Here is a 27,625-nt window from a genome sequence, read left to right on the forward strand (position 1 = left end):
TAGAAAATATTCCTATTCGTGAAAATCACAAATTAAAATATATTGAGACACAGCTTAGCCTTTTGTTAATCACCCTGTCATCTCAGATTTTCGAAATATGCTTTTGTGTAAGTTTATCGATAGCCTAGCATAGCATTTTGTCCAGCTAGCAGCAGGTAACTTGGTCACGGAAATCAGAAAAGCAATCAAATTAAATCGTTTACCTTTGATGAGCTTCGGATGTTTTCACTCACGAGACTCCCAGTTAGATAGCAAATGTTCATTTTTTCCCAAAATATTATTTTTGTAGGCAAAATAGCTCCATTTGTTCTTTAAAGTTTGGCTGAGAAATCGCCCGGAAATTGCAGTCACGAAAACTGAGAAAAATATTCCAAATTAGCTACATAATATCGACAAGAAACATGGCAAACGTTGTTTATAATCAATCCTCAAGGTGTTTTTCAAATATCTATTAGATAATATATCCACCGGACAATTACTTTTTCAGTAGGACCGATTGGAGTAATGGCTACCTCTGTATTTTACGCGAGAATCTCTCTGGGAGCATCAGGTGACCAGTTGCGCAATGTAGCCGCTTACGGGTATTCTTCAACATAAATGCGTAAAACTACGTCACAATGCTGTAGACACCTTGGGTAATCTGGTTGATAGCCCATTCACTGGTCAATAGGGACTCATTGGAACGCATGAGGCACTTCCGGATTGGATTTTTCTCAGGCTTTCGCCTCCAACATCAGTTCTGTTATACTCACAGACAATATCTTTACAGTTTTGGAAACTTTGGAGTGTTTTCTATCCTAAGCTGTCAATTATATGCATATTCTAGCATCTTGTTCATTTTTCCAAAAATGAAAATACTGCCCACTAGTCAAAAAAGGTTGGTTAACACTAAGTGTTACACTGGTGTTGCAGTCAAAAAAGCAGCATAATTTGATTGATAGCCTGAAAATGGTAGCTCGTTATGAGGTAAGGAGATGTGGAACCTATCTAGCTGGCCAGCTAAAGCAAACTTTAAAAAAAAATAGCTAGGAATCAATACGTTGCAGATCTTGATAAAAAATTAACACACACCTACTGAAAAATCATGCCAGCACATCAAACGCTGTGTCTTTGCTCCATGGCGCACCTTGGAATACCCCCTGACAGGGGAGGGAAATCAGTCAGTTTATGATAAAACGAGAGTTTTAAAATGTAATACACGGCCAATCTAAAAGGGGCACGTGCTCGTTCCCCGAATGGGCATAACACCGCTGGCCACTGTCATTGTGTGATCGATTCGCAAGCAAGACAGCTTTATTATAGCGTTCAAATCAATCGCTTATGGCACCTAACGGTGAAGGAAAATCCAGACCCAGTTTTTAAAAAGTAACATTTTATTGCAATGTGCATTGTCACATTCTTCTTTGCACAACAGAATAGGAGGCACCCAAACCCATTTTTCAGGAAAAGACAAACAAGGACAAATCTAATAAAACATTAAATAATTACAACAAAAACAATTTAAATGAAATGTGTAGTTTAAAACATTTTTTTAAAACAACTTTAAGATTAGTGTCCTTTTCTTTCCATACACAGAACGAGGGCTTTAGATTTTCATATTAGATTTTACAGACGTTACTGAAAACGTATAAGATCTTTATACATAACAAGGTCCAGACCATGCTTCTCTGTATCCATGTCTGAAAAGCAGCCATTTGGGATATGAAGCACATTGGATTCATTTCCTCTTTACAACAATTTTACCAGGTTGACATTCCTCAGTAAATTAATAACCAAAACAGATCATCTTGTACAGTTAACATTTTAGATTTCTCTGTCACTTTGTTATTTCTGGCCTTCACATTGATCCCCACAATTCATTATCAATTGATAATACATCTCTTGACAAAAAGCATTACTGTTAATTGACTTATTTTTTTTATCATTTACATTAGCGCATTGTACCCATACCATGAAGTCCACATGCAAATCAATCATTATAAAGTGCTGTAAGGACAAGACAATTCATGACCAAAAAATGTAATTAGGAAGTAATATACTTTTCTTGAACGACTGAAAAACACAGGTCTTATGAAGCATTTTGTAGTTAAAACTTCCACTTGCAACTTAAGTAGTAAATGTGTTTCACAGACCTTTCATTATCCACTGATGATCCCTTAAAATCGGTATTTAATTATTATTTTTTAAATACACAAAATGTCCCTTTAAAAATCCAGAGCGTCGTACTCATATCATGCACTCCACACGTAAATCAATCATTGTAAAGTGCTGTAAGGACCCTGCAAATGCTTTTCATACAGAGGTTCCTTCAAGTGGACCCACATATAACTAGGTACATCTACGATCATCAGAGTAGCAAACCATCTCCCAGCGGGCCTTCCATTCCACATTATAGATATGTAGCCTACAACATTCTCACAACACTGGTTACAAGGTGGCGCTATTACTAACCAGTGTAATTAATCTGTAATTTAAAAAAAAATTAAAAAAAAATGTACAGTGTCACAACATCTGACACAAACAAAAAAGATAAAAACATTAAAAATATCTGCTTAATAAATTCATAGAAAACAAGACACGATTGGATGTTTTTTTTTCCTTCCACAGGAGAATCAGTCTCTTCCATCACAGTTCAGACACACAGTCGAGTTCCATCAATTGATTCCATCTTTGGGCCTTTCTTCCAAGATAAAAGGTTCACAGGTTCACAGGGCCCTTGTCCATGGGACTAAGAGAACGGGGCTGAGTACATGTACAGGAGGCAACAGGATGTGGACCAGGAATGCTCTCAGATGGAAAGGGAGTCCACAGCATGCCCAAACAGCCATCAGATGTAGGTGCCATGTGGACCTATGGAGGGACGGGTGTGACATTCTGTATGTTCCCCCTCTCCTCAACTCCATATGTATCCTCAACGGTTCCTAGTGTTGGCTCAGATCCTACTAGTGGTGTCCTGTGTGATGACAGAGAGAGGAAGAGGGTGAAAAGGTTCAGATGAGCGAAAAAGGAGACAGCTCATGTAATTTATAGTAGTAGCTTAAAAATATATGCATTACCATGGCATTAGTGGTACTTGGCTTCAGGTAGGTAGCATGCACCATGTTGGTAGCATGTAACTAATGGTCTTTCTACATTACATTATCCCTGTATCAGTCTCAGGGTCATCCTATATCCCTGTATCAGTCTCAGTCTCATCCTGTATCAGTCTCATCCTGTATCAGTCTCATCCTGTATCAGTCTCATCCTGTATCAGTCTCATCCTGTATCAGTCTCAGGGTCATCCTGTATCAGTCTCATCCTGTATCAGTCTCATCCTGTATCAGTCTCATCCTGTATCAGTCTCAGGGTCATCCTATATCCCTGTATCAGTATCAGTCTCATCCTGTATCAGTCTCATCCTGTATCAGTCTCATCCTGTATCAGTCTCATCCTGTATCAGTCTCACCCTGTATCAGTCTCACCCTGTATCAGTCTCACCCTGTATCAGTCTCATCCTGTATCAGTCTCATCCTGTATCAGTCTCATCCCGTATCAGTCTCATCCCGTATCAGTCTCATCCCGTATCAGTCTCATCCCGTATCAGTCTCATCCCGTATCAGTCTCATCCCGTATCAGTCTCATCCTGTATCAGTCTCAGGGTCATCCTGTATCAGTCTCATCCTGTATCAGTCTCATCCTGTATCAGTCTCATCCTGTATCAGTCTCATCCTGTATCAGTCTCATCCTGTATCAGTCTCATCCTGTATCAGTCTCAGGGTCATCCTGTATCAGTCTCATCCTGTATCAGTCTCAGTCTCATCCTGTATCAGTCTCATCCTGTATCAGTCTCATCCTGTATCAGTCTCATCCTGTATCAGTCTCATCCTGTATCAGTCTCAGGGTCATCCCGTATCAGTCTCATCCCGTATCAGTCTCATCCCGTATCAGTCTCATCCCGTATCAGTCTCATCCCGTATCAGTCTCATCCCGTATCAGTCTCATCCCGTATCAGTCTCATCCCGTATCAGTCTCATCCCGTATCAGTCTCATCCTGTCTCAGTCTCATCCCGTATCAGTCTCATCCCGTATCAGTCTCATCCCGTATCAGTCTCATCCCGTATCAGTCTCATCCTGTATCAGTCTCATCCTGTATGTTACAGTTGTTGCACATGTAAGAAGAGACTCCGTGTAAAAAGGGACTTTCTAGTTAAATTCAGGGTTTCAATCAACACGTATTTTGGCTATGATAGTTTTAGAACGGAGAAACATCTCACTCAAGACACAACAACATAAACCAACAACTCCCAGACCCTAGGAGGTCCGCTGAGACATGGCCCAGACCCTAGGAGGTCCGTTGAGACATGGCCCAGACCCTAGGAGGTCCGTTGAGACATGGCCCAGACCCTAGGAGGTCCGTTGAGACATGGCCCAGACCCTAGGAGGTCCGTTGAGACATGGCCCAGACCCTAGGAGGTCCGCTGAGACATGGCCCAGACCCTAGGAGGTCCGCTGAGACATGGCCCAGACCCTAGGAGGTCCGCTGAGACATGGCCCAGACCCTAGGAGGTTCGCTGAGACATGGCCCAGACCCTAGAGGTTCGTTGAGAAGGGGAGAGGGAGACCCAAGGGAAGACTTAACCTTCTGTCCCAACACTGCAGTTATACAGGATACAGAGACCCCCAAGCTATCGCGGTCAGCCTCTATAGAGAGACCCCCAGGCTATTGCGGTCAGCCTCTATAGAGAGACCCCCAGGCTATTAAATGGGTGTGCTTATTGCTCAATGCTCACCGTTCCCATTGCTGACCGGGCCGTTCCCATTGCTGACCGGGCCGTTCCCATTGCTGACCGGGCCGTTCCCATTGCTGACCGGGCCGTTCCCATTGCTGACCGGGCCGTTCCCATTGCTGACCGGGCCGTTCCCATTGCTGATGATGGGCTCCGTGGTCTCCCAATTCATGGCCTTCTGGACGGCCTTCTTCCATCGTGCGTACCGGAACTCACTCTCTACAGGAGAAGGAGGAGGAACAGACAATTCCATTGGAGGGTCCTATCCTCAAGGTAACTGCAGTACATACATATAACCACTAGATGTCAGTGTTCAACTCAAAATTGTAGAGAGTCTGTCATGTATAAACCCTGACTTTAGGCAACACAGTGACTAGAGTCTGGTTACAACGATGAACTCTTGGCATGGAGGAAGGAACTATGTCACATCCTCAGTCGAGAGGGGAGAAAACATTTTCCGGGGACCCTGCCAACAAATCACAAGGCAGACATGCCAGAACGTCACGATTCAAAACTAAAGTTCCCATGCAAAACCTTGGCAGTGTTTTTTTTCCAGAGTGAGGGTGGTGGATGCAAATTAGCCACATGCGAAACGCACTCACTAAAAATAACCTGCGTTGATGTCCATCCTGGCAGCTACTATTTAGTGTTTTATTCAAGGGGATAAGGCAGTGACCTAAAGCCTCTATTTCCCCCCCCCCCCCCCCAAAAAAAAGAAAGAGTTCATTAGTGAAACCAAACCCTAGTCACTGTTTAAGGTCGGGTTTGAGAATATTAACTGAACGGTTTTTAATGCAAGATACATTTAACCACCAGATGACAGTAGGACACAAATATTGATACGGTTTCACAAATCATGGTGACGGGGTTGGGGGTCAATTCAGTTCTCCAAATAAGTCAATTCAAGAAGTGGATTTAAAAAAAAATAATAATAATAATGAATTGTAAATTATATATATATATATATATATTTTTTTTAAATGCCATTTTCAAATCACTTTGACCCCGACCCTGGCTACTGATCAAGGTCTGACGCTGTTCTCTCACCCTCAGGGTTGATCAGGGGTTGGTATTTGTCGGTGGGGATGGTTGTGAGGTTACCAGGGGTCAGACTCCAGACACCCACCCCCTCTGCTGCTCCTGCTGCCATGGCGGCGCCCAGCGCCGTGGTCTCCGACATGGACGGCTTCACTGAGGGAACACAACACAGAAATCCAATACTGCGCCGTCCTCGGGAGTATGTGTATTTGGGTAAAAAAAAAGGTTCATGTTAGAGAGTGTGCACTGTGCAGCAGCTGTGTCTGCCTTTACGGAGTGCATGATGTCAACGTGTCTGTATGTTCTTGAAAGTAGACGTAAAATGTGTGTGGGGTTGAGTCAAAGTTTCAAATGAGAGATTACCGAGTGCTTGTTCTTTACCTCAATGCAGTGTGTACGTGTTGGTGCGAGCAGGTGCGTTCGTACTTACCCACGGGGATGCAGAGTACATCAGCTTGAAGCTGCATCAGTAGTCTGTTGGAGGTCATGCCTCCGTCCACCTGGAGCTGGGTCAAAGGAACCCCATAATCCTGATTCATAGCCTCCAGGATCTGGACAATAATAATAAATACAATTATATTAGGTTCACAGCAGAGTCTGCTGTTTGACTTCTGTGATTTGAGTCTGAATGGAATGCCATATTCTCTGAAAACAGACAGCCAGAGCAGCGAAGGCCCAGGTGAGATCTGTTAGTGAACCAAGTCTGGCTTACCTCTCTAGTCTGAAAACAGACAGCCTCCAGCGCAGCGAAGGCCAGGTGAGATCTGTTAGTGAACTGAGTCAGGCCACAGATGATACTGTTGAAACGAGAGAGAGAGAGAGAGAGATGAAATGAAATCAGGCTGGAAACAAAACTGCCAGCTCTGTTGAAATGGAGGACAGAATACACACGTTAACTTAAAAAAAAAAAAACACACACACACACCTCAAATCTAGTGACATTTTGTCACATAAAAAACCCAAGTGAAATGAATGACGTCTGAAGCGCAAGGATTGTGTCACAATTAGGTGCAAGTGGCCTACCCTCGTGCACTGGGCTCCCAGTAGGGGGCGTACAGCCCGGAGAAGGCAGGAACAAAGTAACATCCATAGGACGAGCCCACATCACCTGCCAGCTTCTCTGTGAGAGGAAGAGGATGACGACGACGGTCTTAAGTAAATATGACAAATCAACCTAAAAACGTACAGTGTGTTGCAGAACAGAGCTTACCGATCTCTGCGGAGGATTGGATGATTCCCAGGTTATCTTTCAGCCAGCGTACCACCGCGCCAGCTATGGCCACCGACCCCTGGAATAGACCAATCACAGGTCAGCACCAGCATAGAGGAGCCAATCAGAACCTGACAAAAATACTGCAGGGCTGTATTTCAGACAGGGCACAACAGAACTAGCACAACAATACTAGCACAACAAGACTAGTACAGTGGCTCACGAAAGTATTCACTCCCTTGGCATTTTTCCTATTTTGTTACCTTACAACCTGGAATTAAATTAGATTTTTTGTAGTTTTTTTTTGTATCATTTGATTTACACAACATGCCTACCACTTTGAAGATGTAAAATATGTATTATGAAACAAACAAGAAATAAGACAACAACAAAAAAACTTGAGCGTGCATAACTATTCACCCCCCCAAAGTCAATACTTTGTAGAGCCACCTTTTGCAGCAATTACAGCTACAAGTCTCTTGGAGTATGTCTCTATAAGCTTGGCACATCAAGCCACTGGGATTTTTGCTCATTCGTCAAGGCAAAACTGCTCCAGCTCCTTCAAGTTGGATGAGTTCTGCTGGTGTACAGCAATATTTAAGTCATTCCACAGATTCTCAATTGGATTGAGGTCTGGGCTTTGACTAGGCCATTCCAAGACATTTAAAATGTTTCCCCTCAAACCACTCGAGTGTTGCTTTAGCAGTATGCTTAGGGTCATTGTCCTGCTAGATGGTGAACCTCCGTCCCCATCTCAAATCTCTGGAAGACTGAAATAGTTTTCCCTCAATAATTTACCTGTATTTAGTGCCATCCATCATTCCTTAAATTCTGACCAGTTTCCCAGTCCCTGCTGATAAAAAACATCCTCACAGCATGATGCTGCCACCACGCTTCACTGTGGGGATGGTGTTCTCGGGGTGATGAGGTGTTGGGTTTGCACCAGAAATAGCATTTTCCTTGGACAACAATCTCAATTTTAGTCTCATCTGACCAAAGTACATTCTTCCATATGTTTGGGAGTATCCCACATGCCTTTTGGCAAACACCAAACGTGTTTGCTTATTTTTTCATTAAGAAATTGCTTTTTTTTCTGGCCACTCTTCCATTATGCCCAGCTCTGTGGAGTGTACAGCTTAAAGTGGTCCTATGGACAGGTACTCCAATCTCCGCTGTGGAGCTTTGCTGCTCCTTCAGGGTTATCTTTGTTGCCTCTGATTAATGCCCTCCTTGCCTGGTCTGTGAGTTTTGGTGGGCGGCCCTCTCTTGGCAGGTTTGTTATGGTGCCATATTCTTTCCATTTTTTAATAATGGATTTAAAAATGGTGCTCTGTGGGATGTTCAAAGTTTCAGATATGTATTTTATAACACAACCCTGATCTGTACTTCCCACAACTTTGTCCCTGAACTGTTTGGAGAGCTCCTTGGTCTTCATGGTGCTGCTTGCTTGGTGGGGTTACAGACTCTGGGGCCTTTCAGAACAGATATATATATAGATAGATATATACACATACATACATACACACAGAGATCATGTGACACTTAAATAAAGTCCACCTGTGTGCAATCTAACTAATTATGTGACTTCTGAAGGTAATTGGTTGCTCCAGATCTTATTTAGGGGCTTCATAGCAAAAGGGGTGAATACATACACATTGACTCTGTACCGGTACCCCCTGCACGCACCACTTTTCGTTTTAATTTTTTTTAAACAAGTATTTTTTTTTTTCATTTCACTTCACCAATGTGGACTATTTTTGTGTATGTTCATGACATGGAATCCAAATAAAAAATATATTTAAATTACAGGTTGTAATGCAACAACATAGGAAAAAACACCAAGGGGGATGAATACTTTTGCAAGGCACTGTATAACAGTATAACAGGACCTAGCGCTACAGGACCTAGCGCTACAGGACCTAGCGCTACAGGACCTAGCGCTACAGGACCTAGCGCTACAGGACTACAGGACTAGCGCTACAGGACTACAGGACTAGCGCTACAGGTCTACAGGACTAGCGCTACAGGACCTAGCGCTACAGGACTACAGGACTAGCGCTACAGGACTACAGGACCTAGCGCTACAGGACCTAGCGCTACAGGACCTAGCGCTACAGGACCTAGCGCTACAGGACCTAGCGCTACAGGACTACAGGACTAGCGCTACAGGACTAGCGCTACAGGACTACAGGACTAGCGCTACAGGACTAGCGCTACAGGACTACAGGACTAGCGCTACAGGACTACAGGACTACAGGACTAGCGCTACAGGACAGTAGACGTGTACCTCGAGAGCGTAGTGGGCTGGTGAGTCCTTCCCCAGTTTGTAGGCCAGTGTGGTCAGGAGGCCGTGATCTGACATCACTGGCTGAGACGAAAGAGAGAGGGTGTCATTTTAGAGCAACAGACACCATTTTGGAGAAAAAATAAAATAAAGACATTCAAGTCCATTTTACCTTGATCCCTGTGTTTCTCAGCAGGAAGCAGCCTGTTCCGTACCTTTTAAATAGAAACAAGGGTTTTTAAAGGAGATGGAGTCGGACCATAAAAATACAATCCATCTCTCTGAGAAGAACAGAGGAAGACTTGGGGAAGAACAGAGGAAGACTTGGGGAAGACTTGGGGAAGAACAGAGGAAGACTTGGGGAAGAACAGAGGAAGACTTGGGGAAGAACAGAGGAAGACTTGGGGACATCTCTGAAAATCAAATCAAACTTTGTCACATGCGCCGAATACAACAAGTGTAGACCGTGAAATGCTTACAAGCCCTTAACCAACAATGCAATTCAAGAAAGAGTTAGTTTTTTTTAATAAAAAAATAAAGTTAAAAAAATTTATAAAAATTGACATAATAACAATGAAGCTATATACACACGGGGTACCGGTACCGAGTCAGTGTGCAGGGGTACAGGTTAGTCGAGGTAATCTGTACATGTAGGTAGGGGTGAAGTGACTATACATAGATAAAACAGCGAGTAGCAGCAGTGTACAAAACAAATGGGGGGGTTAATGTAATAGTCCAGTGGCCATTTGATTAATAGTTCAGCAGTCTTATGGCTGGGGGGGGTCAAGCAAAGTAGAGGCAGAAGAAGCACAGTGGCTAGGACACACTCACTAGAAGGTCAGGAACCTAGGAAGAAACCTAGAGAGGAGCCAGGCTCGTACATAACATTCTATTGCCTAATATATTCTGAAAATGGCTGTGTTTCTGAGTGACGACGACCTAAACCAGCACGTCCAGTTCCACAGAGAACGACCGTGTCTGCTAGGTCATAAACCCGTCAAAAACAGCTACACCATAGCTGTGAACACAACAAGCAGGCCACAGGCAGAAGGCAGAGCTACAGAGCCGTGTGATAGGCTCCCAAACAAAATGGCAGAGTCAAAGACCACCCTCTCCTTTCATTACAACTAACTGAAGGAATACCTGGACAGTCTAAGGATAAAATGTTTACACACACACACACACACACCTTTAAGTGATACGGACCTCTGAATAAAATGATATGAATGAATATCACTGGCAATCTTTCCAAGTAAGGAGAGAAGACCCATCTTGAGGAGAACTTACGTGTTTTTAGCCTGTCCATCCTGGAAGCACATCTGACCAACCAGAGCGGCGGACTGGTCCCCGAGACACTGCGACGTCAAGAACCACAACAGCGTTTAGTCATCACACACACACACAAACCTCTGTCAGTCATTACTGTCAAAGCTAGGTCATTGATTCACTCCAACTAGGGCAAATCACACACAGTATACTGTTTTGATGCAATAACAACGAGGGAGAACTCCTTACCCCGGAGATGGGAACTCCTGCCAGAGAACCAGAGTTCTAGAAGAGGATGAAATGAACAGACATGATGTGAGTGAAGTTACTGATCCAGGACCTGTGTCAAATCTCAACAAAGTCCATAAAAAGTCCTAAAAAAAAAAAAAAAAAAAAATCTGCCTTTATCAAATCAAAACTAACAGTAGCAGCAACAGGATCGGGTCAACCAGGTCGTATTAAAACACACCATCTGTCCATCATCTCTACAGCCAAACCAAAAATCAGCTGTTAAGGCAGTCACGAGACGCTCCTGTCCAAATAACTGGCATAGCTGTAGCCACACACTCTCTACGGACGCCACAGGAGTCACGAGCGTCTCAATGGTGTAATGGAAAAGAAGGGGGGGGGGGGGGGGGGGGTAAAGGCCTGGCATTCTCTCCACGGACCTTACCAAACCTCCATTTGGTGGATGTGAGAGAGAGTGAGTGAGTACATTTTGGGGGGGGGGGGGGGGGGACGACGGGCAGCCATTTTAGCTGACAGTGGCAGATAAGAACACATCAGAAGTAGGAGGAGCAACCAGCTCAATGAATGACCTCTGGACACCAAGGTAGTTGACAGCAGTGCAGCAAACATGACACAGTGACATGAGATAAAACACAAAAAGACAGACACTTCACGTTCTATTCATTAGAGAGTATGTAGTTCTAAAATTTGACCCATTTAAAATCTGCCCTCATTACAAAGACAACTGTCACAAGATGAGCGGCATTTCTCTGCATCAAAGTCATATACAGTGCATTCAGAAAGTATTCAGACCCTTTGACTTTTTCCACTTTGTTACATTACAGCCTTATTCTACAATGGATTCAATACATGTTTTCCCCCTCCCTCATTTCAGACCTTTTGCTATGAGACTCCAAATTGAGCTCAGGTGCATCCTGTTTCCATTGAGCATCCTTGATATGTTTCAACAATTTGATTGGAGTCCACTTGTGATAAATTCACTTGATTGGACATGATTTGTGGCGGCAGGGTAGCCTAGTGGTTAGAGCGTTGGACTAGTAACCGGAAGGTTGCAAGTTCAAACCCCCGAGCCGACAAGGTACAAATCTGTCGTTCTGCCCCTGAACAGGCAGTTCAGGCACTGTTCCTAGGCCGTCATTGAAAATAAGAATTTGTTCTTAACTGACTGGTTAAATAAAGGTAAAATAAAAATAAATTTGGAAAGGCACCTGTCTATATAAGGTCCCACAGTTGACAGTGCAGGTCAGAGCAAAAACCAAGCCACGAGGTCCAAGGAATTGTCCGTAGAGCTCAGAGACAGGATTGTGTCGAGGCACAGATCTGGGGAACCTTACCAAAAAACATTTCTGCAGCATTGAAGGTCTCCAAGAACACATCATTCTTAAATGGAAGAAGTTTGGAACCACCGAGACGCTTCCTAGAGCTGGCCAGCCGGCCAAACTGAGCAATGGGAGAACCTTCCAGAAGGACAACCATCTATGCAGCAATCCACCAATCAGGCCTTTATGGTAGAGTGACTCTTCAGAGTCACTCTTCAGTAAAAACATACATGACAGCCTGCTTAGAGTTAGCCAAAAGGCACCTAAAGGACTCGGATCATGAGAAACCAGATTCTCTGGTCTGAAAAAAAAAAACAAGATTGAACTCGTTGGCCTGAATGGCAAGAGTCACGTCTGGAAGAAACCTGGCACCATCCCTACTGTGAAGCATGGTGATGGCAGCATCAAGCTGTGGGGAGATTTGGGGGAAACTAGTCACGATCAAGAGAAAGATGAAGAGCAAAGTAGAGATCCTTGATGAAAACCTGCTCCAGAGCGCTCTGGACCTCAGACTGGGGCGAAGGTTCACCTTCCAACAGTACAACAACCCTAAGCACACACCAAAGACAACGCAGGAGTGGCTTCGGGACAAGTCTCTGAATGTCCTCGAGTGCCCCAGCCAGAACCCGTACTTGAACATCTCCAGAGAGAGACCTGAAAATAACAGTGCAGCAATGTTCCCTAGCCAACCTGACCGAGCTTGAGAGGATCTGCAGAGAAGAATGGGAGAAATGCCCCGAATACAGGTGTGTCAAGCTTGTTGCGTCATCCCAAGAAGACTCGAGGCTAATCACTGACAAAGGTGATTCAACAAAGTACTGAGTAAACAGTCTGAATACTTGTGTAAATGCAATATTTCCGGGGGGGGGGGGGGTTACATTTGCAAAATTTTCTGAAAACCTGTTTTTGCTTTGTCATTATGGGGTATTGTGATGTCATTATGGGGTATTGTGTGTAGATTGAGGGGGAGAAACAAAACAATTTAATCCATTTTAGGATAAGGTTGTAACCTAACAAAATGTGGAAAAATTCAAGGGGTCTGAATACTTTCCAAAAAGAAAAACACACAGTATGTCACGTCTGATCAAGTGTCTGGGGGAAACGAACCAAGAAAACAACATTTAGCCCTGTAACCCTTGACCATTACATAGTCTAATGACAGTCAACTGGAATCTTATCAGGCCAGCTTTGACTCAGTTGGAACTTAACACACTAGTCATAAAAAAACAAATAACCCACTTTGATTGGGTCACTTAAATCACATATTTGATCATAAAAACCATCTATGGCTTCCTTCTACTGAAAAATGATAGGACTTAACCTGGATAGGTGGGTTAATGTTTAAAACATGGTTCGGTAAGTGTTTCAAAAACATCGACTCACCATTGAACCGTATATTTCTGAGGAGCTCTTCACTTGGGGTAGAATTTCCATTGGGACATCAAAATATCTACAACCAACAAATAAATATATTCAAAATAATGCTGGAAATATATATTACATTTTGTACTAAAAAAAATAATTAACTCATGCAGATATGTCTATGCAAACATGTTCAACTGTGTGTGTGTGTGTGTGTTCCTACTTGCAGAGCTCGGGGTCCCAGTCCAGGGTGTGTATATTGAAGAGCATGGTGCGACTTGCATTGGTCACATCTGTGACATGCACCCCTCCACTCTTCCCCCCTGTCAGACACTGGGGTAGAGAGGACCGCACCGCCACAGAAGATAATGAATAATAAACGTGTCGATACAGAACCACAATGGAAATAAGTCTTGTTTTTAAGTCACCGCTGACAAGTTAAAAAAAAAAAAATGTAGATCCTCTCATTTTTAAAACTGTCAAATCAATCATCTGGATGATTAATCATTTATCACAGATAAACAATCTGAACAGGAACTGATCACCAACTCCGATCCGGAGTAACTGTGCAGGTTTTTGTACCAGCCCAGTATTAAAAACTAAAACCAATCACCCAGCCTGTAGCGTTTGGGTTGGGCCCAGTCTTACCCAGATAAGCCAGGAGTCCACGGTGCCGAACATGGCTCTGTGTGTCAGGACAGCCTCAGCGACCTCCTCCACGTTGTCCATGAGCCAACGCAGCTTCACAGCACTGAAGTATGTACTGATGGGCAGACCGGTCTTGTGCTGGGGAGAGAGAGAGAGAGAGATGGAGAGATAGAGGCTGTATCACTTCCAGCCGTGATTGGGTGTCCCATAGGGTGGCGCACAATTGGCCCACCGTCGTCCGGGTTTGGCGGGGGACCGTCATTGTAAATAAGGATTTGTTCTTAACTGACTTGGTTAAATAAAAAGGTTAAATTACATTTTTTTTTAAATCACAAATAAAAAGGGAGATGGAGAGATAGAGATCGAGAAAGAATCAAATTTAAGGGTGAGGAGTCAAGGGGGTTGACGTCACCCATCAGAGAGTTCACACCTCATATCTAATCTTCTCATCCCCACAGGTGCCTATAGACTAGGATCCATGGTGGGGTAGGGGCTATGAAGTAGGGTCTAGGGCAGGAAATTCCAGCCCTCGAGGGCCTGATAGCTGGGGCAAAACTGTGACATCTAACTCCAATAATCACGATCTTCAGTTTAGAATGCAATCAGTTTAAAATCCGCTGTGTTTGCGATTTGGGATGGAGGGAAAGTGTGACCCCAATGAGGGCCTGGAGGAATTGCCCACCACTGGTTTAGGGGTTGGTTTGGGACAGGGCTCTCCTCTTACCTTCAGCTGGTTCTTGTTCTTTCCCGGGGTGCTGTTGATCAGCCTCTCCACTGTGGACTGTGTACGAAGGTCCAGCCAAACTACAGGGATAACCGAGCACACAAGGAGTTAAAGAAATCACTGCTAAAAAACTAAATCTTGAATTGAATAAAAATCACCCAGAGATTATAATATCTATGTACACACTATCTTACAATGTTCAACAATAGACAGTGGTGGAAATGGCAGAATGAAAAGCACAACTGTTGGTATGACATCATACAGGACTTCCTGGAGCTGGGGGAGGGTGTAATGGTATTGCAACAATGCTATTGGATGATGTTATGCAATCTGGCCATGTGCTGTGTGGTTTGTCACATGACACAACTGTAGGAAATGTACTAAGTTGAGTTACAGTAAGGACCTGTGTGGAGGTTTGAGGGAGAGACTGGGGGGGGGGGGGGGGGGGGGGGCTGAGGGTAGCTGTCTGAATCAGATTGGAGAAAAAAAAGTGTGTGTCAAAGCCAATGAATTGGACTGGTTCCTAAAACCACTACTGAATTATAACTCTGATCCCCCCCCCAAAAAAGTGAACAGGCTGTTCCTTCTACTGGGGACGGTGACCCCGTACTTTCTGGCACATACGCTTGTGACTACCAATGAGCTTGGTAATACCCACCAATGGCATTGTAGAGCGGTTCCCCCGTCTCTTTGTCCCAAACCAGCGTAGTCTCTCTCTGATTGGTCACGCCGACAGCTGGGTAAACACAAACAAAAAAAAATGGTAAACAAACATCACACCCCCTGCAGCATCCAATGGAATCCTGAGTGCCACTGTAGGTACAGAGTATTCACACCCCTGGACTTGTTACACATTTTTGTTGTGTTACAGCCTGAATTCAAAATGGATTTCTGAACACACACACAAATCCCATAATGACAAAGTGAAAACATGTTTATTAGAAATGTTTAAATTTTTGGGAAAATTAAATACATAAAATAGCTAATTCAGATAATATTCATACCCGTGACTCAATACATTGTAGAAGTATCTTCGGCTGCGATTACAGCTGTGAGGCTTTCTGGGTAAGTCTCTAAGAGCTTTCCACACCTGGATTGTTATTCCTTTCAAAATTCTTCAAATTCTGTTAAACTGGTAGATGATCATTGCTAGACACCCATTTACGTGTTGCCATTGATTCTCATTCTCAATTTAAGTTAAAACTGTAACTCAGACATTCAGGAAGATTCAGTCTTCTTGGTAAAAGACTCCAGTGAATATTTGGCCTTGTGTTTTAGGTTATTGTGTATTCCTGCTGAAAAGTGAATGTATCTCCCAGTGGCTGGTGGAAAGCAGACTGAACCAGGTTTTCCTCTAGGATTTAGCCTGTGTTGAGCTCCATTCTGTTTCTTTTAATCCTACAAAAACTCCCCCAGTCCTCATCGATTACAAGCATACCCATAACATGATGCAGCCAACACTATGCTTGGACATATGCGAGAGAGGTACTCACTAATGTGTTGTATTTTCCCCCTAAACATAACACATTGCAATCAGGACAAATAGCTAATTGCTTTGCCACATTTTTTTCATAGTATTACTTTAGTGCCTTGTTGGAAACAGGAAGCATGTTTTGTAATACTATCTATTCTGTACTTCCTTCTTTTCACTCTGTCAATTAGTTTAGTATTGCGGAGTAACTACAATGTTGTTGATCCATCCTCAGTGTTCTCCTATCACAGCCATTCAACTCTAATTGTTTTTTTAAGTCACCAAATTGGCCTGAGTGGTTTCCTTCCTTTCCGGCAACAGAGTTAGAAGGGACACCTGTGTCTTTGGATGGTGTATCAATATACCCAGTCACTACAATGGGTAATTAATAACTTCACCATGCTCAAAGGGATATTCAATGTCTGCTTTATTTGTTTTTAAGCAATAGATGCCCTTAATTGTGAGGCATTGGGAAAACCTCCCTTGTCTTTGTGGTTGAATCTGTGTTCGAAATTCACTGCTCAACTGAGGGACCTTAGAGATCATTTATTATTTGTGGGGTACAGAGATGAGGTAGTCATGCAAACATCATGCTATAAACTATTATTGCACACAGAGTGAATTCATGCAACTTATTACGTGACTTGTTTTAGTCACATTTTTACTCCTGAACTTATTTAGGCTCCTTGCCATAACAAAAGGGGTTGAATACTTAGACTCGATACATTTCAGCTTGTAATTAATTATGTAAACATTTTGAAAAATATAATTCCACTGACATTATAGGGTATTGTGACAAAAAGAAGAAATACACTTAAAACGTAATCCATTTTAAAATTCAGGCTGTAACACAACAAAATGTGGACAAAGTCAAGGGGTGTGAATACTTTCTGAAGGCACTAATATATATACACACATATATACACCACTGTACCTTTAATGTTGGAGATGTCTATGTTGAGCTGGCCGAGCTTCTCACAGGTCCTCTCCATACACTCATAAACTGACTGAAGAATCTCCTTAGGGTCCTCTTCTACCCAGCTGACACACACACACACACACACACACAGTTCAACTAAGTGTTGGAAACGGTTTTACCAGTATTAGAAAGTAGCAGTTCAGAGAACGAACATGGTGAAAATGTGGAATGACAAGAGTCATATTTCAGCTTAGTGTTGTGCGTTCTATCCCTGATGATCACTGTACAACAGGTACTGACACTTAAGTCAGTCACTCACATGTGGTCCAATTCCCCTCTTTTCTACTGGTCCTCATCAGGGTCAAAAGACAATTGGTTTTAAAAACAATTTAAAAGTTCTGACTCGGTCAAAGAGTCTTTCCAAAAGAACCCAGGCCCATAGTGAATAGCAGCTTCTCTGTATACAGTTCGGAAAGTGTTCAGACCCCTTCTCTAGATGGTTACATTCCAACCTTATTCTAAAATTGATTCAATACTTTTTTTTTTTTTTTTTTAATCTCGATCTACACACAATAACCGATAATGACAAAGCAAAAGCAGGTTTAAGAATTTTGGGCAAATGTATTGAAAAAAAATAATAATTCAGAAAGACCTTATTTACATAAGTATTCAGACTCTTTGCTATGAGACTCTAAATTGAGCTCAGGTGCATCCTGTTTCCATTGATCATCCTTGAGATGTTTCTACAACTTGGAGTCCAGCTGTGGTAAATTCAATTGATTGGACATGATTTGTAAAAGACACACCTGTCCATTTATATAAAAAGGTCCCACAGTTGACAGTGGATGTCAGAGCAAAAACCAAGCCATGAGGTCAAAGGAATTGTCCATAGAGCCCTGAGACAGGATTGTGTCAAGGAACAGATCTGGGGAAGGGTACCAAAACATTTCTGCAGCATTGAAGGTCCCCAAGAACACAGTGGCCTCCATCATTCTTAAATGGAAGAAGTTGGGAACTGCCAAGACTCTTCCTAGAGCTGGCCGCCCGGCCAAAACTGAGCAATCGGGGGAGAAGGACCTTGGTCAGGGAGGTGGCCAAATACCTGATTGTCACTCTGACAGAGCTCCAGAGTTCCTCTGTGGAGAATGGAGAACCTTCCAGAAGGAAAAACCCATCTCTGCAGCACTCCACCAATCAGGCCTTTATGGTAGAGTGGCCAGAGAGAAGCCACACCTCAGTAAAAAAAGGCACATGACAGCCCGCTTGGAGTTTGCCAAAAGTCACCTAAGGAACTCGGACCATGAGAAACAAGATTCTCTGGTCTGATGAAACCAAGATTGAACTCTTTGTCCTGAATGCCAAGCGTCACATCTGGAGGAAACCTGGCCCCATCCCTACGGTGAAGCATGGTGGTGGCACCATCCCTACGGTGAAGCATGGTGGTGGCAGCATCATGCTGTGGGGATGTTTTTCAGCAGCAGGGACTGGGAGACTAGTCAGGATCGAGGGAAAGATGAACAGATCAAAGTAGAGAGAGATCCTTAATGAAAACCTGCTCCAGAGTGCTCTGGACCTCAGACTGGGGCGAAGGTCCACCTTCCAACAGGACAACGAACATAAGCACACAGCCAAGACAATGCAGGAGTGGCTTTGGGACAAGTCTCTGAATGTCCTTGAGTGGCTCAGCCAGAGCCTGGATTTGAACCTGATCGAACATCTCTGGAGAGACCTGAAAAAAGCTGTGCAGAAACGCTCCCCATCCAACTTGACTGAGCTTGAGAGGATCTGCAGAGAAGAATGGGAGAAACTCCCCCAAATACAGGTGTGCCAAGCTAGTAGCGTCATACCCAACAAAAGACGTGAGGCTGTAGTCGCTGCCGAAGGGGCTTCAACAAAGCACTGAGTAAAGGGTCTGAATACTTATGTAAACGTGATATCATTGGTTTTGTTTTTTGCAAAAATGTCAAAACCTGTTTTTGCTTTGTCATTATGGAGGTATTGTGTGAATATTGATGGGGAGGGGGGGACAATTTAATCCATTTTAGAATAAGGCTGTAACGTAACTTTCCGAATGCACTGTAAGTTCCCCAAATAAGGCTTTAGTAGCCCACAGAACCCCACAGTCTGCCTGGCCCACAGAACACCAATAGTCTGCCTGGCCCACAGAACACCAATAGTCTGCCTGACCCACAGAACACCACAGTCTGCCTGGCCCACAGAACCCCACAGTCTGCCTGGCCCACAGAACCCCAATAGTCTGCCTGGCCCACAGAACTCCAATAGTCTGCCTGGCCCACAGAACCCCAATAGTCTGCCTGGCCCACAGAACCCCAATAGTCTGCCTGGCCCACAGAACCCCAATAGTCTGCCTGGCCCACAGAACCCCAATAGTCTGCCTGGCCCACAGAACCCCACAGCCTGCCTGGCCCACAGAACCCCACAGCCTGCCTGGCCCACAGAACCCCACAGCCTGCCTGGCCCACAGAACCCCACAGCCTGCCTGGCCCACAGAACCCCACAGCCTGCCTAGCCCACAGAACCCCAGTCTGCCTAGCCCAGTCTGCCTGGCCCACAGAACCCCACAGCCTGCCTGGCCCACAGAACCCCACAGCCTGCCTGGCCCACAGAACCCCACAGCCTGCCTAGCCCACAGAACCCCAGTCTGCCTAGCCCAGTCTGCCTGGCCCACAGAACCCCACAGCCTGCCTGGCCCACAGAACCCCACAGCCTGCCTAGCCAATAGAACACCAATAGTCTGTCTAATGTAAATAAGCCCTGGACATTGGACTCTGACAGCTCATGCATTCAGCTAAAGGGGGGAAAAAAAAATCCTAGGGATCTTCATTAAAGTGTAATCTCAGTTGTTAGTACTCAGTGTCGACTCAACCCAGGGAGGGGATTTGGTAAATGTTGACATACTCATAAAGATCCTCCTTTCATATTTCCCCTCTTTCCATTCTTCCTGTCATCACTGACCAATCCTGGATCAGAATTCACCCCAGAAGGGTGGAGCCAGGTAGCCTAGTGGTTAGAGCGTTGGACTAGTAACTCAAAAGGTTGCTAGATTGTATCCCCCGAGCTGACAAGGTCAAAAACTGTTGTTCTGCCCCTGAACAAGGCAGTTAACCCCACTGTTCCCCTGAACAAGGCAGTTAACCCCACTGTTCCCCTGAACAAGGCAGTTAACCCCACTGTTCCCCTGAACAAGGCAGTTAACCCCACTGTTCCCCTGAACAAGGCAGTTAACCCCACTGTTCCCCTGAACAAGGCAGTTAACCCCACTGTTCCCCTGAACAAGGCAGTTAACCCCACTGTTCCCCTGAACAAGGCAGTTAACCCCACTGTTCCCCTGAACAAGGCAGTTAACCCCACTGTTCCTAGGCCGTTGTAAATAAGAATTTGTTCTTAACTGACATGCCTAGTTAAATAAAAGGTTAAAAGAAAGAGGGGAGGAGAATAGAAGGCATGCTCATAAAAGTATTGTTACTGGGCCTTGCAAGCGGACTGTATTGCAGTGTGCGGTGTGGGCACTCACCCCTCTTTAGGGAAACTCTGCTTTATCCCAACCTGGTGGTGACTAAGCAGCTCTGCCGTTTTAGAATCGAACACCTGAGGAGAGGAGCGACAAGAGTTAGAGTTGTTCCTACTGTGCAAGTGATCTTTAAAAAAATAAAAAATCAGATTATACTGAACAAAAATATATATTTTTTAAAGTGACCTGCAACAATTTCAAATGATTTTACCGATTTACAGTTCATAAGGAAAATCAGTCAATTAAAATACATTCTTTAGACCCTAATCTATGGATTTCACGACTGGGAATACAGATGTGAATCGGTTGATCACACTTTTTTTTTTTCTCTTCAGAAAACCAGTCAGTATCTGGTGCGACCACCATTTGCCTCATGCAGCGCGACACATCTCCTTCACTTAGAGTTGATGAGGGCTCTTTGTGGCCTGTGGAATGTTGTCCCCACTCCTCTTCAATGGCTGCGCAACGTTGCTAGATATTGGAGGGAACTGGAACACACGGTGCTACACGTCGATCCAGAGCATCCCAAACATGCTCAATGGGTGACATGTCTGGTGTGTATGCAGGTCGTGGAAGATCTGGGACATTTTCAGCTTCTAGGAATTGTGTAGAGATCCTTGCGACATGGGGCTGTGCATTATCATACTGAAACATGAGGTGATGTCGGCAGACGAATGGCACGACAATGGGCCTCAGGATCTCATCACGGTATCTCTGTGCATTCAAATTGCTATCGATAAAATGCAATTGTGTCCAATGTCCGTAGCTTATGCCTGCCCATACCATAAGCCCACTGCCACCACGGGGCACTCTGTTCACAACGTTGGCGTCAACAAACCGCTCAACCACAGAACGCCATAAAGGTGGTCCGCAGTTGAGGCCAGTTGGACATACTGCCAAATTTTCAATGACATTGGAGGGGGCTTAGGGTCGAGAAATAAACATTGAATTTTATGGCAACAGCACTGGTGGACATTCCAGCGGTCAGCATGCCTGTGGCATTGTTGTGTCAAAACTGCACGTTTTAAAGTGGCCTTTTATTGTCCCCAGCACAAGGTGCACCTGTGTAATCATGTTGTTAATTCAGTTTCTTGATATGCCACACCTGTAAGGTGGATGGATTCTCTTGGCTAAAGAGAAATGCTACCGAACAATCATTAAAAATACAATTCTGCATGAAATTTGAGATTAATACATTTTTTTGGTGCAAATCGAAAATTGTGATTTCTTTATTTCAGCTCATGAAACCAACACTTTTACATGTTGCGTTTATGTTTTTCGTCAGTATAGGATAGATCTAGGCCCAATATGCTATATCTCAATCAATTAAAAATAGATATAAATTCTGGCACGCCTAGATTTTATGTTGTGCTCCTAACTTTTGCACCAGTGCTACCAATGAAAATGATTTAGATCCGTCTCCAGGACTATTCACATATTGTTAATGAACACTTATCAAAAAATATATAAATGCATTTAAAAAACAGTACTGCCATGTATGAGAAAAGCATTTTAGCATATATTTTCCATGATAATCTTAGACATCATTTTCAAGCGCTTCTGTAACAGTCTGAAGAAATAACACTGTGGATGAAGAAACAAGCTCTGTGAGCTCTTTCAAAAAGCCATGAATATGATGGACTTGTCATAAGTGTACAAACACTAAGTTGACTGTGCCTTTAAACAGCTTGGAAAATTCCAGAAAATTATGCCATGGCTTTAGAAGCTTCTGATAGGCTAATTGACATCATTTGAGTCAATTGGAGGTGTACCTGTGGATGTATTTCAAGGCCTACCTTCAAACGCAGTGCCTCTTTGCTTGACATCATGGGAAAATCAAAAGAAATCAGCCAAGACGCCAGAAAAACATTTTTGTAGACCTCCACAAGTCTGGTTCATCTGTACAAACAAATAGTACGCAAGTATAAACACCATGGGACCACGCAGCCATCATACCGCTCAGGAAGGAGAAGCGGTCTGTCTCCTAGAGATGAACATACTTTGGTGCAAAAAGTGCAAATCAATTCCAGAACAACAGCAAAGGACCTTGTGAAGATGCTGGAGGAAACGGGTACAAACGTATCTATATCCACAGTAAAATGAGTCCTATATCGATATAACCTGAAAGGCCGCTCAGCAAGGATGAAGCCACTGCTCCAAAACTGGCATAAAAAAAGCCAGACTACGGTTTGCAACTGCACATGGGGACAAAGATCACACTTTTTGTCCTCTTGTCTGATGAAACAAAAATAGAACTGTTTGGACATAATGACCATCGTTATGTTTGGAGGAAAAAGGGGGATGTTTGCAAGCCGAAGAACACCATCCCAACCGTGAAGCAAGGGGGTGGCAGTATCATGTTGTGGGGTTGCTTTGCTGCAGGAGGGACTGGTGCACTTCACAAAATAGATGGCATCATGAGGGACGACAATTAGGTGGATATATTGAAGCAACATCTCAAGACATCAGTCAGGAAGTTAAAGCTTGGTCGCAAATGGGTCTTCCAAATGGGCAATGACCCCAAGCATACTTCCAAAGTTGTGGCAAAACGGCTTAAGGACAACAAAGTCAAGGTATTGGAGTGGCCATCACAAAGCCCTGACCTCAATCTTATAGAAAATTTGTCGGCAGAACTGAAAAAGCATGTGCGAGCAAGGAGCCCTACAAACCTGACTCAGTTACATTCCTCTGTCAGGAGGAATGGGACAAAATTCACCCAACTTATTGTGGAAGGCTACCCGAAACATTTGACCCAAGTTTAAAAAATGAATGGCAATGTTACCAAATACTAATTGAGTGTATGTCAACTTCTGACCCACTGGGAATGTGATGAAAGAAATAAAAGCTGAAATAATTCTCACTACTATTAAATCTGACATTTCACATTCTTTTTTTTTATATACTCTGATCATGCCAGCAAACAATGTTGACAGATAAACAAAGCAGACATTGTTTTGGCACGACTGTCAGGTGTTACATCACTACCTGAGAGATGGACGACGGTCAGGTGTTACATAACTACCTGAGAGATGGATAACGGTCCTCAGCAGTAGATACCATGGAATTTACAGGAGTAATAAAATAGTGTGAAAAGTGAGGCTCATTTGAAATAATCACTAAAGCAAATTAACTCAAACATTTATTGGTCACATAGACGTGATTAGCAGATGTTATTGCGGGTGTAAATGAAGCGCTTGTGTTTCTAGCCCCCACAATGCAGTAATAATCTAACTAGTAGTAGTATCTAACAAAATTACACAACATGTGTAATTTGCATTGTTTTACAGTCCGGGAAAGACAAATTGCATAGTGGTTTAGATCGTCAGGTTTTCCCCCCAGATACTGAAGGTGTGTTTTGTTCAACAATTATTCATTAACGTGTTACTTCATTGTTTTTACATGTTAAATAGCCAGCTGGACTCCTGTCCTCTATGACCATTTGAAAAAAAGGAGTGCTTGACCTCTCACCCATAGGATAGTAGTTAATGTGTAGGCTACATGTTGTTACACACATTTTGACGAGAGTTAGAAACATTGTCCAAGACTGGATGTCCAGAACGTCACGTCGCCTGGAACATTGGTGCATATTTACATCACAACAGGACGAGTAAAAAAAAAAAAAAAAAGGTAACGCCTTCAACAAAAAATGGACAGCTTCCTGTTTAACCAAGACAAGTGAAACAGTAGCTCTTCACAGTTTATTCAGGTAGAGGTATAAAGATGCAGGGATGGGGGGTGTTATCCCAGTGCTGCCACCAAGGTAGTGATCAAATGGTGAGAGATCAGAGACCCTCTTAAAGAATGACTATCTACATCAACCCTGCTTACAGTGGCACTAGGGTCGGACAAAGTCGGACTTGCCCTTTACATTACACACTTGTTCCATTATATTACACACAAGTCACCGGATGAGGGAGTCTTCTGTGGGGGGGGGGGGGGGGGGGGGGGGGATACCTAGTCAGTTGTACAACTGAATGCTTTCAACTGAAATGTCTCTTCCGCATTTAACCCCTCCCCTCTGAATCAGAGAGGTGCTTCCTTAAATCGACACCCATGTCTTCAACACCAGGGGAACAGTGTGTTAACTGCCTCGCTCAGGGGCAGAACGGCAGATGTTTTACCTTGTCAGCTCAGGGATTGGATCCAGCAACCTTTCTGTTACTGGCCCAACACTCTAACCTGCCGCCCCTTCATTATCACGCCCCTTCATTACCACGCCCCTTCATTACCACGCCCCTTCATTACCACGCCCCTTCATTACCACGCCCCTTCATTAAAGAGTCGCTTGGTTTTGGAGGCATAAGGCCCTTAGAAATCATTTTCAAAAATCAAGAGGTTAAATCGACACCTTCATATGGGTTCCCACACGGCCACACACACACTGAGTGGACAAAACATTAGCAACAATTGCTATTTCCATGACAGACTGGCCAGGTGAAAGCTATGATCTCTTATGGAGACCACCTTCAAATCAGTGTAGATGAAGGAGAGGAGACGGGCTAAAGAAGGATATTTTTTTTTTTTTTTTTAGGGTTGAGACAAATGAGACATGGATTGTGTGTGTGCCATTTAGAGGGGGAAATGGGCAAGACAAAATATTTTAAGTGCCATTGAACGAAGTAGGACAGTAGGTGTCAGGCACACCGGTTTGAGGGCGTCAAGAACACTGTAACACTGCTGGATCTTTCACGCTCAACAGTTTCCCGTGTGTATGAAGAATGGCCCACCACCCAAAGGACATCCAGCCAACTTGACACAACTGTGGGAAGCATTGCAGTCAACATCCCTGGTGAAGGCTTTCGACACCTTAAATGTTTTTGTGCACGCTCAGTGTATTTCCATGTTACTACAGCTCTTGTTTACAGAAAACAGACGAATGAGAGAGTGGACTACCTGTGTTAATTAGCTATCCGAGTCTCTGAACACGTGTGTAAAATGGAAGACAAGACACCACAAACGTGTTGTCAGTGAAAAATACTGGTCAGCTGCAACCTACAGTAACCTGTTTAAAAACAGTCAGCGTAAGTGTGTTTTTTTTTTGTTGCATTGGTGAAAATATTTTGGGACGTGATATGAAAGTAGAGGGGTTTTGTTTCTAGAACAGTACTGAAATTGAGAATCGATTCACGTTTAGAGATGGAGGATTTGGCTTCCAGACCCAATTCACCTTTAACAGGACATGTAAGGTCCTTGGACGATAAGGAGTAACTTTAGGCTTCTATAGTCCAATATTGGGCTAGGGGGTCGGACAGTCTTCTAGGGGGTCGGACAGTCTTCTAGGGGGTCGGACAGTCTTCCTGTGTAGACACCACGGAGCAAGACGTGGCTCAGAAAACATACCTCAATCCAGGGATGAGAAATGAGTTGTACTCTGAATTGTCCCATTAGCTCAACTGTTACACAAAGAACATTGGACAACTGCTATTTTTTTCTCCCAGTAAACTGCTGTTTTCATCCTCATGCTAGGTACCAGAAGCCAGAGCAGCCATTTTAGAATGGCAGTGTCAGCCAATCAGCTCCTTTGTTGTTCAACGTGACATTCCATTATGGCTGCTGTGGCTACTAGCATGAGGACGAAAACAACGGTTTACTTTAAAAACCTATTAGATGTAAAGTCCCCCGTTTAGGGGACCTGTGTGGTTCTGATACCGGTTCAGATCGACATTTTCACTTCTAAATTGATCTGTGGACACCGTAGATGGAAATGGCTTGCATTGAGTAATAGCCCTGGTTCCCAAGGATACAGTAGTATATTTTTTGCTCTCCTGTCTGAACCCCTACTTCACAGCCACTGACATAGCCTGAAATCCTTATCGTAGCACAGCAGGAAAGAGTGGATTCGTCACTATAGTACAGTCAGAGATCAATTTATAGCCATTAAATCAAAAAATATATATTCATAGATTTTAAACAAAAACTTGTTTTTTGGAGTTCAGGACGCCACTCCAGAGCTCTGTGTGATGCTCAAAACATCTGCCCTCACCAATGTGAACAAGAGATACCTTCAGAAAATATGCACATTTTTCTCTAAACACTAAAACATGTATTTTACAGTTGTAAGGAAGGTGACATTTTTACAGTTTGTGGTTTTATAAATTTCATTATACTATATTTAGAAAGCATACAAGTAATTCCAAACCTTATTCATACAGTGTTAAATAGGGAATACGTCATAAAATATTTAATACAAAATAAATCATATTTGTACTTGTGTCTTCAAAAGTGACTCAACGATTTATTTTAAAAAATGTACAGAAAGGTGAGATTGTAATCTTGGAGTATGGATTGGGGCGGCAGGTAGCCTAGTTAGAACGTTGAGCCAGTAAACGAAAGGTTGCAGGATCGAATCCCCGAGCTGACAAGGTTTTTACCGGTCGTTCTGCCCCTGAACAAAGCCTTAATTGTAAATAAGAATTTGTTCTTAACTGAACTGTTTATATATATATATTTTTTAATCACTAGTTATTGATGGTTCTCATGATAAATAATTACTTTCGGGGATTACACGAAGTTACATTTAAGAGGTTTTTGAAAAACAGGAGAACGCAACCCAATCAGAACTCAGAGGCTTGCTGTGACTTTGCCAACTTACCAGAAACCTCGTCGAGCTTGTGCCTTGATCGATAGCTGCGACCAGGGGCCCCATTGTGACCCTCTCCGAGTAAGACGCTGTGGACATCCTTCTGTTCGTATCCGCGGTGATCAAGTTCTACAAACGCCGGTGAACCCGTGGTCGGCTTTATATTACCCACTACAGGCAGTCCTGTTGAGACCATGCGAGAATCGTTCCAGTCACGTTGACAAAATCCTATCGGTTGTGGCTAATTTATGTTTGAC

The 27,625-nt window shown here is 43.5% G+C and overlaps 1 protein-coding gene across 2 annotated transcripts; it reads right to left on the reverse strand.

The window, feature by feature from the left end:
• Nucleotides 1–1,355: 1,355 nt before the first annotated feature.
• LOC110520656 (glycerol kinase) lies at nucleotides 1,356–27,625 on the reverse strand. Of its 2 annotated transcripts, none has more exons than XM_036975306.1 (19): nucleotides 27,381–27,625; nucleotides 20,792–20,865; nucleotides 17,272–17,378; nucleotides 15,525–15,602; nucleotides 14,867–14,946; nucleotides 14,143–14,280; nucleotides 13,718–13,827; nucleotides 13,516–13,582; nucleotides 10,814–10,849; nucleotides 10,586–10,653; nucleotides 9,471–9,513; nucleotides 9,302–9,382; nucleotides 7,015–7,093; nucleotides 6,828–6,924; nucleotides 6,517–6,601; nucleotides 6,235–6,355; nucleotides 5,814–5,957; nucleotides 4,786–4,985; nucleotides 1,356–2,953 (listed from the first exon to the last, which is right to left on the reverse strand). In XM_036975306.1, exons 1-19 carry the CDS (start codon nucleotides 27,465–27,467, stop codon nucleotides 2,933–2,935), a joined length of 1,716 nt encoding a protein of 571 aa, XP_036831201.1. In that variant the 5' UTR covers nucleotides 27,468–27,625; the 3' UTR covers nucleotides 1,356–2,932. The 2 variants fall into 2 exon arrangements, with proteins under 2 accessions (XP_036831201.1, XP_036831200.1); XM_036975305.1 differs by having other exon boundaries at nucleotides 4,770–4,985.

This window comes from Oncorhynchus mykiss, chromosome 3 (genome assembly GCF_013265735.2).
Source record: "Oncorhynchus mykiss isolate Arlee chromosome 3, USDA_OmykA_1.1, whole genome shotgun sequence".
In the NCBI taxonomy this organism is placed as follows: domain Eukaryota; kingdom Metazoa; phylum Chordata; class Actinopteri; order Salmoniformes; family Salmonidae; genus Oncorhynchus; species Oncorhynchus mykiss.